The following is a 12290-nucleotide window of genomic DNA, read 5'->3' on the forward strand; positions in this document are numbered from 1 at the left end:
GCTCCCAGCAGCTTTCACTGTGAGCTGGGCTGTCCGTAGGACATTTCTTGGTCATCAGATTTGGAAGGTCTCTGGCCGAGCAGTGCGCTTGAGGCTCAGCACAGTGTTGGCCTTTGCTAGCATCTTCACACCCAGATAGACAATGTGTCCAAAGCTGTGTTCACACGGTGTGGTACTGAGCCTGAGGGCAGCGTCAGACCTGAATTAATGAGAGTTCTCCCCATGGAGCAGTGAGCTGTGCTGCCTCCGGGATGGAGCGAGCTTGAGCAGCGCGCCAGCCCCTGCGCAGTGGTGTGGACAGGCGTAAGATGAAGGAGGTATAATTTTTTTCAAAAGCCATGGCTGGCCAATGTCTTAGGTAATAAATGCTATGAATTGAGGAATGCAGCCTTATTATTGCCTGGCGGAAGGGAATTCATTCTGCACATTGGCTTCTCCAGAGTTTTCCGCCCAGGCGTCGTTGACTCCTTACCACCACATAGATATTTCTGTATTTCAGCAAAATTCCCCACTTCTAATCTGGATAGTCCTTGCTGGGTGGAGTGCAAAACCCACATTGTTAACTCCGGATAACAGTAATTAAAAGAAAATAAAATCAAAGGTGCTCAGAAAAGAAATGGAACATTTTTCTGTGGAAGCCAAAAGATTATATTAAACTTCAGTGGTTTAATAAAATATTATGAAGTTTGGGAGCATATTTTCCCTGGGACTTAATCTGTTTATACATCTAAAAAAGTAAATAGAATATCACTTTACTTGACCACACAGAAAACCTGATATACGGGGCCTGCTCCGCTGTATATATTTCTTGGTGAATTGCTTCCACCTCGAGTTTCACGCAACGCACCGTGAGTTGGGTCCGTTCCTCTCCTACCAGGTCAGGGGAAAGCAGGAATTAATCAAACTCGGTGGTGAAATGCTGTGGACGTGGCAGGGCCAGCGACGGCTAAGGGGCTGAATGGCGGGGGGAGCCGTGAAGACCTGACTTTCCAAGGTTTTTTGCAATCTAAAGAAAGGAGTGTAGGACATTAAGCTTTCTAGAGAAACATGAAGTGGAAGAGAAGAGGTTGTGGAAACGATGCCAACGTTCACAGCAGGCAGAGCCCCCCCCAGCTGCCGTGGAGTGCGTTGGGTTTAGGAGGCCAAAATCAGACACAAGTGGGTAATTCTTATATTTTCCCCTTTTTCAATAAACCTGCCCACTCTTTCCAGGTTGCTGCCGCCAGCAAAAAGAGAGCACAGCCTCTCAGTACCCGTAAACTTTATTAAATGTGTGCTTTTTCATTCTTAAATTAAATTAAAATCAGTCTGTTTCATACTGAAATAGCACCAAAGGGAGAAGGATGACAGTATCACCAAGCAAAGGGGAGGGAGGAGAGAAAACCAAGAAACCGTTATATACGAACAAGAATTTTTTTAATGGTTAAGAAAATGGGCAATTTTTTTTTCCTAATCTGGAGACCTAACGTTGTGTATGCAGGAGAACCAAGGAGACTAAGGATCCGTGTTAGTCAAAATAACTCAGTGTAGGGTAGGCATGGCCAAATCATTGCTGGAAATTTAACTTCTTATTGCTGCACCCCAAAGACCACCCCGAATACCACGTAGAGGAGTCTCATACACTGATCTCCATGGCACATTGGTGTTTATATTCCTTTTAGCTGCGTAAATTATTGGGTGGCAGCATTTCCTTAGGAGTTGATTAATTTCCCCATGGCACGAAATCAGCACCAACTACAACGTGGACACGGCAGCTCGGTCCTTGCCCTTCCAGAAATCGCAGCGATGCGAATCACAGCAGCAGAGGGGTGAGTTTTTGTCTTGCCAAACTGCACTGGTAAAGAAAAACCCATTTTTCTGAAAATTTCCAGGTGTGGCCAGTTAAAGCAGGGTGCAAAGAGCCTTCCCAGTTTGGGTTTGGCTGAAAGCGGCCACTGCAGTGGGCTGAAGGGAGGTCTCAAGTGCAGCTGTCTTTCTGAATTGGGCTCTACAAGCCTGTGCCAAAGCATGTCACCATCAGCAGAAAAAACCCTGATTTTTGCAGAATAAGTGCAATACTTGTGCTCAGCACACGTGCACCAAAGCTCGTGGTGGTTTCTGTGCAGCGGGGCTGCGGTGCCCCGTTTGTGGGGCTGGGCTGGGCAAGGTGTTGTGCAAACCCTCAGCAGACCGACTGCCTGTTGACCAAGGGGCACCCATGCACTGCTGCAAATGGGGAGGGTGAAGGAGATGTGTCCATCTCCTGAAAGATGAATTTGGTGCTTGACATTGACAGGATGCTTTAGAAAGGTTTTTTTTTTTTCCTTTTAAAACAAATGTTCTAAAAATCTAAATGTTGCATGGCATATAAGCCTGAGCTTCATCAGTGCCTAATGGCACATTTGATTATTGAAACCAGAAGAATTTTAATACCCCTAATTAGTTTCTCATTGTTAATGTATTGATTTTTCTGCTTTTTTTTAAAAAAAATCTAACCCTATAGGTCACTGTGCTGGTTTTGGCTGGGATAAAGTTAATTTTCTTCCTAGTAGCTAGTATGGGGCTATGTTTTGGATTTGTGCTGGAAACACCGTTGATAACCCAGGGATGTTTTCGTTCCTGCTGAGCAGTGCTCACACACAGTCAAGGCCTTTGCTGCTCCTCACCCCACCCCACCAGCGAGGAGGCTGGGGGGGCACAAGAAGCTGGGAGGGGGCACGGCTGGGACAGCTGACCCCAGCTGCCCAAAGGGCTATTCCATACCATATGGCGTCATGCTCAGCATATAAAGCTGGGGAAGAAGGAGGAAAGGGAGGACGTTCAGAGTGATGGCGTTTGTCTTCCCAAGTGACCGTTAGGCGTGATGGAGCCCTGCTTTCCTGGAGATGGCTGGACACCTGCCTGCCCATGGGAAGGAGTGAAGGAATTCCTTGTTTTGCTTTACTTGTGTGCGTGGCTTTTGCTTTCCCTATTAAACTGTCTGTATCTCAACCCACGAGTTTTCTCACTTTTACTCTCCTGATTCTCTCCCCCATCCCGCTGTGGGGGGAGTGAGCGAGCGGCTGGGTGGGGCTTAGTTGCCAGCTGGGGTTAAACCACGACAGTCACTTTCATTTTTATTTATCACTACTTTTGCTTTCCCCTCCTAATACACATGCTCAGTATTGTAGGCCTAGGAGGGGTGCAGTTTTCAGTAGTTTACTTCCAATTCTTCTTAGGTTAAAATAATCTAAACTTCATGGCTGGATTTTAAAATAAACCTAAAGAGTTTAGAGGCTTAAATGTTATTAGAGTTCAAAGCAATTTGATTGTGTGACCTCTTTCTAAAAGCCATTGTTCATACGTGGAGGGATTTTAAAAAATACTCATGGCCCAGATCGAAAAAATCAGTTGCAGTCTCAGATCCCCAAATAGCTTTACTAGATGTGCATCAAGGGATTCAAACCCTCAGAAATTAGTGGAAGTAAAACATTCAAGCATTTTTGGGAAAGTATGCCTGTGTAGCTGAGTTCAGTGTGCTGGGAAGAGTTTTTTAAAGGCATGTATGACAGTTAGGCTTGTGTACACACCGAAGCTATACTGATTTAATGACAGTGATTTGGTGGCACTTGTAGAAACTCATTTGTATGAAGGTGCTTTATATGGCTATAGCTAGTTCAATATGGGAAGAACAATCTGTAGCACTATAAAGCTCCTTTATACTAGTCTGAATGTGACCGTATGAGAGACAATAGCAATATAATTATATTGATTTTTTAAAATCATGCTCTTAAGTGATATTTATACTTGTCAAAGGCATGTAAAGATTAGCCCAACCTTAAGTCTTCTTGAAATACCAAAGGAACTACATGCTTAAATCTTCTTTTCAGATTTTGTGCCTCAGTAGTGCTGGCACTGTTCAGTTGTGCCTGTGAGCGAGTGACACCTTGCCCTCGCTGCCAGCTTGGCTTTTGCACTTGGATGGAAGAGCACAGTGCGGGAAGGATGGTGGCCATCTCCCGTTCCTGCCCCAACAAGCCTTGCTGTTAGAAAGGTTTTCCCAATAATTAACCCCCATCCTTTTGGCTACACCTTAAGTCCATTCCCCCTTGATCTGGCCGGCATGGACAGAGAGCAGATTGCTCCTCTCGTCTCCAGTGGCACTTTGGGGAGACCATTACCGAGAGCCCAACAGTCTTCAACTTCTTCTGATTTAGGAGCTTTGAGCTCCAGCAATGAGCTGCAGAGATGCTGGGAGGGACCGTGACCCCATGAAGCCAAAGCTGCTTGACCATCTCTGATTTTCTCATGTCATCTCTTGCATGAACACTGAGGGGCTGAAGGGAGGCAGGTAAGAGAAAGGGCTGTTGTGGGTCTGTGTGGTGCCTCACCTGCCTTTCTGCTGTAAGGTGTTTGCAGAAGGCAATTATGTAAAATGTTTACCCAGCTGTGGCACAGGACCGCCAAAAAGGGGCTTCAAATGGGACACATTGGAACAAGAATGGTGGGAAGGGGGTGAAGGCATCAGTGGAGGCAGCAAGGGTGGCACCGAGCCATGCCATGCCAGGACAGACTGCTTAGCATAGCCCGGCTTTGGTGCCATCAGCCTATCACAACCGCTCCACCAGCTGGGGCACGGAAATCTGAGCTCAGGTAAGGCTTTGGGGTGACATCTGTGGTAGAAGGTCCTGGGGCCTCACAACATTAATGAAATTATTTTAATTACCTTGGGAAATGGGCCTTGCATGCAAAACCATGTGGGTTTTTGTCTTCAGGGGATAAGAAGATTTTGTTCCAGGACTCTGCATCCTCGGGAACGGAGGGAGGCATGTAGGGATGGGTAGGAAGGAGGAGGCTCAGGGCAGCCAGGAGGGGATGTGGCTCAACCCCTGCAAGTGGAACTCACTGCCATGAAGTTGAGCAGGTACCAAGCTATTTTCCTAACCTGTCAAGCAGGACAGCCCAAGGAAGAGATGACTCCCTCTTGGGTTAAATTGTAGTTTCAGATACAATTCTCTTTAGAGTCCTTGAAATCTCTGCTCTGCTGTGATTTTATGAAGATCTTGGCCGGTGTGCAGGCAGCCAGCGAGCTTGGTCCCCAGGCTTCTTCCTAACCAGATTACCAGGTGATCCCCCACTTTGTTTTACCCCATCATGGGCTTTTCAAAGTTAGACTCAGGAGAGGGAGCATCATCGTGTTGTGTTTATACAGCACCAAACGATAGTTAGGTGCTCCTATAGTCCAGAAAATGCTGAAGGTAAAGAGCCAGCAGATAAATGAGCCCACGGTAATACAAGATCCTGCTTCCCTAATAGATTTCTGTCGCTGAGACATTTCTACCAGCCAAAAAAGGTGATAAGGATCAAAGCAAAGAATTTAAAGCTCCTGGTTACTGCAAACAGGAGATTCGTTTTGCCTGACAATTTTTAAAACCCTGCGGAACCAATGCTCTTGTTCCTGCTTCCCCCTTGGTTCTCCTTTAGGAAAGGACAAGAAAACTTCCATCATCTGCTCATTCTCTCTCCTTTCTGGATGTGATTTTTGTTCATTTTTTCCCCAAACAACCCTTTCTCCACTGCTTCTCTTTTAAGACTGGCCCAACTTAAAACATTCTTCATTATGGCTTAAACAGCATCCACCAGCCACTGTGAACTTGCTTCCTGCATACGAGTGGTGGGATGGTGGGTCCCCCAGCACCTTGGGTCCCCCATCACCTTCAAGACAGGTGTGCCATGAGCAGCATCTCAGTGTGGACCTTCCTTGGCCATCACCCAGATCCCTTCGGATGGCCCCCCTGGGAAAAGCGCTCTGCTGTCAGCGTACCAAAAGAGGTGCATGTTGCTGGCAATGGGGAACACTGGTTTAGAGCCAACTCCTGTGAATGAGGCCTTTTGACTACCTGGCAGTTTTCATCATAGAGTCAAAAGAATAATTTGTTTTCTTTCACCTTTGGCTACCAAAATTGTTTTGTCTCAAAACAAAAAAATGGAATATTGGTTTTGGCTTCTATAAGATGAAAAATAAGTTTAGTTGATGAAAAGAGCTCAATTTAGGGGGGGGCAAGAGTCAAACAAAAATTGAATAAATTAAAAAAATTTCACCAAAGGTTTCATGCAATAAAAAAATCCCCTAAAGTAAGGTTTTGAAAGCCAGATTAGCTATTAAACCTCTCTTGTTTCATTGTCAAAAGTGATGAGGTCTGGTCTAAAATGGCATTTGCAAGCCAAAATCTGGCTGACCTTCCAGTAAGGCTCTGAGCCCCTCCAAGCACCCCTGTCACTTCTGGAGGTGGACCTGAGGACATCTAAGACTTTGCACCTGCTTTTTTCTTACAAAGACAGTGCTAATCCTTGGGCCCATTGAAGGAAGCACCCAAGCTGCAGGTGATGTCAATAGGACCAGGTTGCTGTTCACAGCCTCCTTTTCTGGTCAGATACATCACCTCATCTCTGAGAGAAGAAAGAAAACAAAGCAGTGTCAAAAGAAAAAACAAAATCAGAACAAACCATGTTTCAGCACAACTATTTTTTTTTCTGTATTTTCTCCCTCTCTACTGATATGTAAAAAAAATATATATTATATTATATTTTCCTTTTCTTAAATTATTTTTTTTAGCCTCAGTCCCAGCCAAAATCCTGCCCCGTCATCTGGTAGAACTTCATGTTGAAGGGCCGGTAGAAGTCCCGCAGTCTCTGCACCACCTCCTGGTCTATGTCAGGGTGGGTCCTGCCTTTCGTCTTCCCCAGGCAGTGGGGTTTGCTGCTGCCTTCCGCCTTCTTCAGGCACGGGAACCCCTTGGTTTTGTTGAAGTAGAAGTGTTTGTCGGTGATGATCCTCTTGAGGCCCAGAAAGTCCTGGACCCTGCCCAGCTCCCCTGCGGGGTCACTGATCAGCCTCTCCCCGCTGACGAAGAGGATCTGCCCGATGGGGAAGTAGAGGAGCCAGTTCTCCAGGTGCTTGGCATAGATGCCAATCTGGATGGCGCTCCACGAGGTGTCGATCAGGCCCGTAGTCCTGTTTTTGAAGGTCAGGCTCTCAAAGGTGGGGATATCGGGCTTCTTGGAGAGCGTCTGGGTGTAGTCCGAGATGGCTCTGGTCACGGGGTCCCGCACCACCACGATGAGCTTTGTGCCCTTGGACATGGAGGAGATGCGGGCTGGGGCCTCCTTGGTGACGAAGTAGCTGGGGGTCTTCTCCATGGTGATCTGCCCCTCCAGGGTCCTGGGCATGAGGTCCCTGAGAGAGGAAGAGAGAGGGACATGTTAGTGCCGAATGCCCCTGCGCAGGTGGGGGGAGCTGAGCGCAGGCAGTGCTCCGGGATGTCCCAGGTACCAAGGGCAGGATGCTGCTGAGCCTCACACCTCCAGCCCAGCTTGCTTTCCTCCTTGCGTGGATAGTCAGGAGGCTCTGATTCAGCAAAGCATCTAAACACACTCCTGATTTCCCACTTCTTTTGACTGCCTATTTACCTAGAATTAGACCTAAACCTATTTTGCCTATTCAAGGCCTCTAAGGGGCTTCCTGAGGGGGATCCCACCTCCCTTCTAGCAATGGCACTGTACGAACAGAGCACATCTCTACGATCCTAATGTCCTATCCCTTTAAATTCCTCCCTGCCCACACTGGGGTTTCCTGCACGTTGGTTTAAATTCCCTGGAATAACAGTGACTTTCTGGAGTAACAACACTCCCTTCCTGCAGGGCACAAGGGATTTTCAAGGGCCAGGATGTAAGACTCTATCTTTTGGTATTTTCAAGGTGGCAGCAAGCTGATGTCACATAAAAATGTGCAGTATCAGCCCCCCGACCTCAGCAATTTCCTTCTTCCACCCAAAGAAATCCTACACGCAAGCTGCTTCGGGAAGCTCTCCCAGCTGGGCGCAGGAAGGGGCTTGGGGCTCAGGCCAGGGTCCATCCTGCTCCGTGGTCCCCTTGAGAGTTCAAAGCCCTCCTGGGCCTGGCATTGGGTATGATTTGCTAAAGGACCGCAGGATTTGGCCACAGGATGACCTGAGCTCCTCCGTGTTAAGCAAGGCAAGCCAGGAGGCTGTAGGAGCCATGTGAGTGGCCATTTGTCTGCTCCTCCTGGGCGCTCCCAGCTCCTCTCCTCGCTCCCCCTTGCCTGCCACACCACACCCCATCCCCCCACATTTGCAGCACCCCGTAGATCACCCCCGGACAGGAGCCAGCACCTGCAAAACACCAGTGATTCACACCACCATCATTTGGTTACACAAACCCAGCCCTCCTTCCAGACTCTCAGCAGAGTTTTCCGCTCCACAGCTTGGTCTCCTTCCAACGGTCCGGTCCTTCCCGGAGGGAATGGGAGATGGATGGGAGGTGGCTGCAGCGCCGGCGAGGTTCACCGCCATGCCACCAGCAGTTCTCATGGCAACTGCGGCCGTGGGTCCCGAGGAGCAGGGACCTGCATCCCCCCCCACGCCCTGACCCCTCGTCTTTGACCTCGCCATGGCTGCGACACCCATGTGCCGTGATGAACTGCTCCCTGCCTGCGTTACTGCTACCGTCTTGCAGCAGCAACATCTGGTTTGCAAACCTGTGCAATATGCCAGCAAAATTAAACTCATCTATCAAAAAAGCAACAATGAAAAGGCAACAACAGCTAAAAACACCAATAACAACCAAACCCCAGGCTGAGTCGTTATGTTACAAATGAGGCAGCGAGGACTGACCCTTCCTAAAGCAATTCTATTTACAACCACATTACATACATAGAGGCTGAGCAAAGACATGGTCCTAGAGAAGCCAAATGTTTGCTGGTCTTTGCTGAGGGTTTCTGTTCAGGGAAACTCCCTGAATTAGGGGCATTCAGGCTGGAGAAGAAACAAGCTGAGGAGTACGAGAGAGCTCGCGCACATCCTGAAGAGTGTGGTGACATAAAGGTAATTGCTGCTGACGCTAAGGATGGAGACGGGTTGAAAACCAGCACGAGGACCTTTGCTGAGCAGCTACATAATTCTACAGTGGGATTTGCCATCACCTGATGCTGCAAAGGCCAAAAGTGTAAATGGTTCAGAAACAGACTGGCCAAATTCATGGTGGATTAAATGAGTTGGTGGCAATGAAATGTGAGAGTCCCAGAGCCACTTCAGCCATAGGGAGTCTGCAACCCCAATTGCCCTCAGCTGGGAGGAGATAACAGGAGAAGGAGCCCTGCAAACCACCAGCTTTCGTACACTCTTCTGCAGACACCTGATACCAGCCACACCTGGAAGAAGGTGCTGGGCTGGACGGCGCTTTGCTCTGGGCTGGTGCAGCTGTTCATATGGTTTTTTTGCTCAGGGCAGTCTCATGAATCATCCTTTCCCCCCATGTGCACCAAGCCCACATTTCTCAGGCGTTGTGTTGTTGCCCTCCGGTTTGGAAACCCTGCGATGACTGAGTCATGTGGAAGCACCTGAATCCCTGAAAGAGCACAGGAACCAGGTTGTACCCTCCCTTCCCCGCTGCCTGCCGGCTCAGTCCCCAGCTGATCCCGGCCCCTGTAACACAGCCTCCCGCAACTGCAATTTGCTGTTCAGCAAGAGCAGAAGCCACTGAACCGGCGGCGGAGCGAGGGCAGTGGGAAGGCAAGCTGACTTCTGTTTGTGTTTTGACAAGCGTTGAAATCTCCGCTGTGTCTTCCCAAGGAGAACATTAACCCCTTTCGTGGCAAGGCTGCAACACAAAAGCTTTCTTCAGTGCCCAGGAATGAGCACGCACCTCCGCTGCCAGGGCCGGCAGGCAGGGACACGCCAGGAGCCACGGGGAATGTGCTACCACAGCTTTTGGGAGATTAATTAATTACAAAGGGCATCTTTCATGGACGTAAACAGATGCCTGGAGGCCTCCCTGGACTAATGGCATCTGGGTTTTATTGCAAAAGAGCCACTTGAAAAGACAAGAACCACAAAAATGTTTTTGGCAAGAGCAGCCACCAGTGGGCCCTGCCAGAATAAATGGATTCTGTTATTTTAATTTTAGTAGAGCTCGGGGCTTTATTTAATTACTTAATAGGGGAGGAAGACTTTCCTCAAAGGGAGCATTTCGGCTCTGCATGCATACTCATATTGGCCTTTTCCAGACCCGTACTTTCTTCCCAGCAGTGGTGTCCAAGACGGCCGTTCCTGTGTCTGGCCAAAGCCCCTGGAGGTAGCTCACGGGGCTGCTGCTCACAGGGGGGTTGTGGCCCCTTCCCCACCTCAATGGGCTTTGCAGGACTTCACTTTGGTAATGCAACGGTTTGGATTTGTCGTCCCCTGGAGCCGCTGCAGCAAACCCTGGGTGGGAGAGGCTGGCCAGGGTGGGAGAGGCACAGCACAGGGTCAGCTGCCTCCGAAGGCCGGGCTGGGGGTGATGCTGGGCAAGGGCTGAGCACCGGGTGGTGACAGGTCCCAGCGACGCACGCGGTGCTACTCTGGGATTCCCCGATGCACCCTGGTGTGCCAGGCCTTGACATCGGCACTTTAGAGCTGGGGTTGCATAAAGACGTCCCAGTAACAGTCTCCCAACCCTCAGACACTCCTGGTGTGGGAGATGATCTTTGGTGTCATGTTTATGATGGCTTTTATATTGATGGTAGAGTGATGCCTTTAAAAAGCTTGCCTTTAAGTTTCCCAGGGCAAGCAGGGTGTTGGCTCAACCCTGGAGATCAGAATCTGCAGAGACGCCACCTGATCTCAAGTCCCTGTTCTTAGGAAGAGCACAACTCTGGGGAAGAAAGCATCACTTCATGTCAAGAAACCAGAATAACATATCGGGCTCCCTCCTTACAAGACTGAGCACTCAAGGGTTGAGTCTTTCTGGAAATTCAGCTTGGGGGAAGGGATGCAATGATACCTGTTGGTGGTATTTGCCACCAGCCCACGCTGGGTACCCTCCCTCAGCTCCATCAGGGGATGGGAAATGGGTTAAAGCAGCTGTTTTGCCTCAGCTGACTTGTGCTGCTGTCCCACCAACTCAAAGCAGCAAGAGAAGCTGGTGATTAGTGAGAAAACAAGCATTGGTTTTTCCAGAAATTAGATTTTGGGAGGGCACAGCCTGTTTCACGTAGGAGAGACAGCCCCGTGCCTGTGTTTCCCACAGAGGTGGGAGCCGCTCCTGGTGTTGGTCCAGAAAAGTCAAGGTGAGCTTGCTGTGTGAAGTCCACCTGCTGCTTTGCTCCCAGCTGGACCAAACCATGTCCTGCTCGGGACCTCCTTTGCAGCATGAAAGTGCTGAAAGTGCAAAACCACCATCAACCAAGACCTGAGATGTAGAAACACCCACAGCTGGGGCATCTGCATGGCAGTGACAGCTCGGGGACATTGCTCGTGTCCTTGGACCCCTCCAGCATGCTGCTGGGCTGGCTTAGTGCTCTCCCCACCCATTTGCAGAAGCAGAAAGGCAGTGAAGGAGGAGCTGCTGCTGCTGCAGAGCCTCCTTCTCCGGCATGCCGACGTTTACCCTTATCTTTGGCCGCGTTCCCGCTGACCTGGCCGCAGCCCTGAGAGGGCAGGCAGGCCAGGAACTAGCTGCTGGATAAAGAATGGGAATGAAGCAGAAACATGAGGCCGGAGTTTCGCACAGCCTATTTACACAGAGCTGGGCTTTACCAAAGTTACAAAGTCATGAAGGTGCCGGTGATTTTAGCTATCAGGATCTTTCCATTACACAGCCTGCAAGTTGCAGTGGAGTTATGAGACACAACGGATGCAGAAGGGCATTGCTTACCTGCACCCCGCACCCCAAGACACCTTCCCCGGAGAGCCTGGGCTGGGGGGCACCTTGCTCCGGTCTCCAGGTGCCTTTTCCATCTGAGCCAAAAGTCTAAACTACCGGTCCAAGCAGTGGGATACACACAAAGAAATGGTGGGGCAGGAAAGCCCCCGGGCAGACATTAAAGAATCCAAGGAGGCTCACCGGGATGCTTCCATGGCTCGAGGTGAGCTGCCACGGCATGCGATAATAAACACCTTAGAGCAATCTTCAAAGAAGAAACCTGCCCTCTGTTACTTTTTGCCCTACTCAGCTTAAACCAGATGCAGTTTGGTTTTGCTCCAGATGCAATGGCCAGGGTTTGGCTGGGGTTCGGAGCTCCCCAGCCCACAGCAGCAGTGGGAAAGGAAGTCTCTTGTGGTGGCAAGTGTTATTGAGGAAGTGCCACCGAAGAGGTCATCGCAGGAAAAAAAAACGTATCAAAGAAATGCTGCTCTTTCCGAAAGAGCCCAACAGCTCTGCAGTCAGCTGCGGGACCTTGCATCCCACGGAAGAGCCTTTCCGGCAAGGAAGGGCCAAATCTGCTCCCAGAAATGTAACACAGGGTCACGGGGAGAATCAGACACTCTCCCACC

At 49.5% G+C, this 12290-nt stretch overlaps 1 protein-coding gene across 1 annotated transcript in view; it reads right to left on the reverse strand.

The window, feature by feature from the left end:
- Positions 1–1114: 1114 nt before the first annotated feature.
- The window catches only part of HS3ST3A1 (heparan sulfate-glucosamine 3-sulfotransferase 3A1), a 40170-nt gene continuing 28994 nt past the window's right edge, over positions 1115–12290 (reverse strand). The window contains exon 2 of the mRNA XM_072881337.1: positions 1115–7195. Within this exon, the coding sequence (XP_072737438.1) occupies positions 6577–7195 (619 nt within the window). The 3' untranslated portion in view covers positions 1115–6576. The remainder of the gene's footprint in view (positions 7196–12290) is intronic.

The sequence above is a fragment of the Ciconia boyciana genome, chromosome 16 (assembly GCF_034638445.1).
Source record: "Ciconia boyciana chromosome 16, ASM3463844v1, whole genome shotgun sequence".
NCBI lineage: Eukaryota > Metazoa > Chordata > Aves > Ciconiiformes > Ciconiidae > Ciconia > Ciconia boyciana.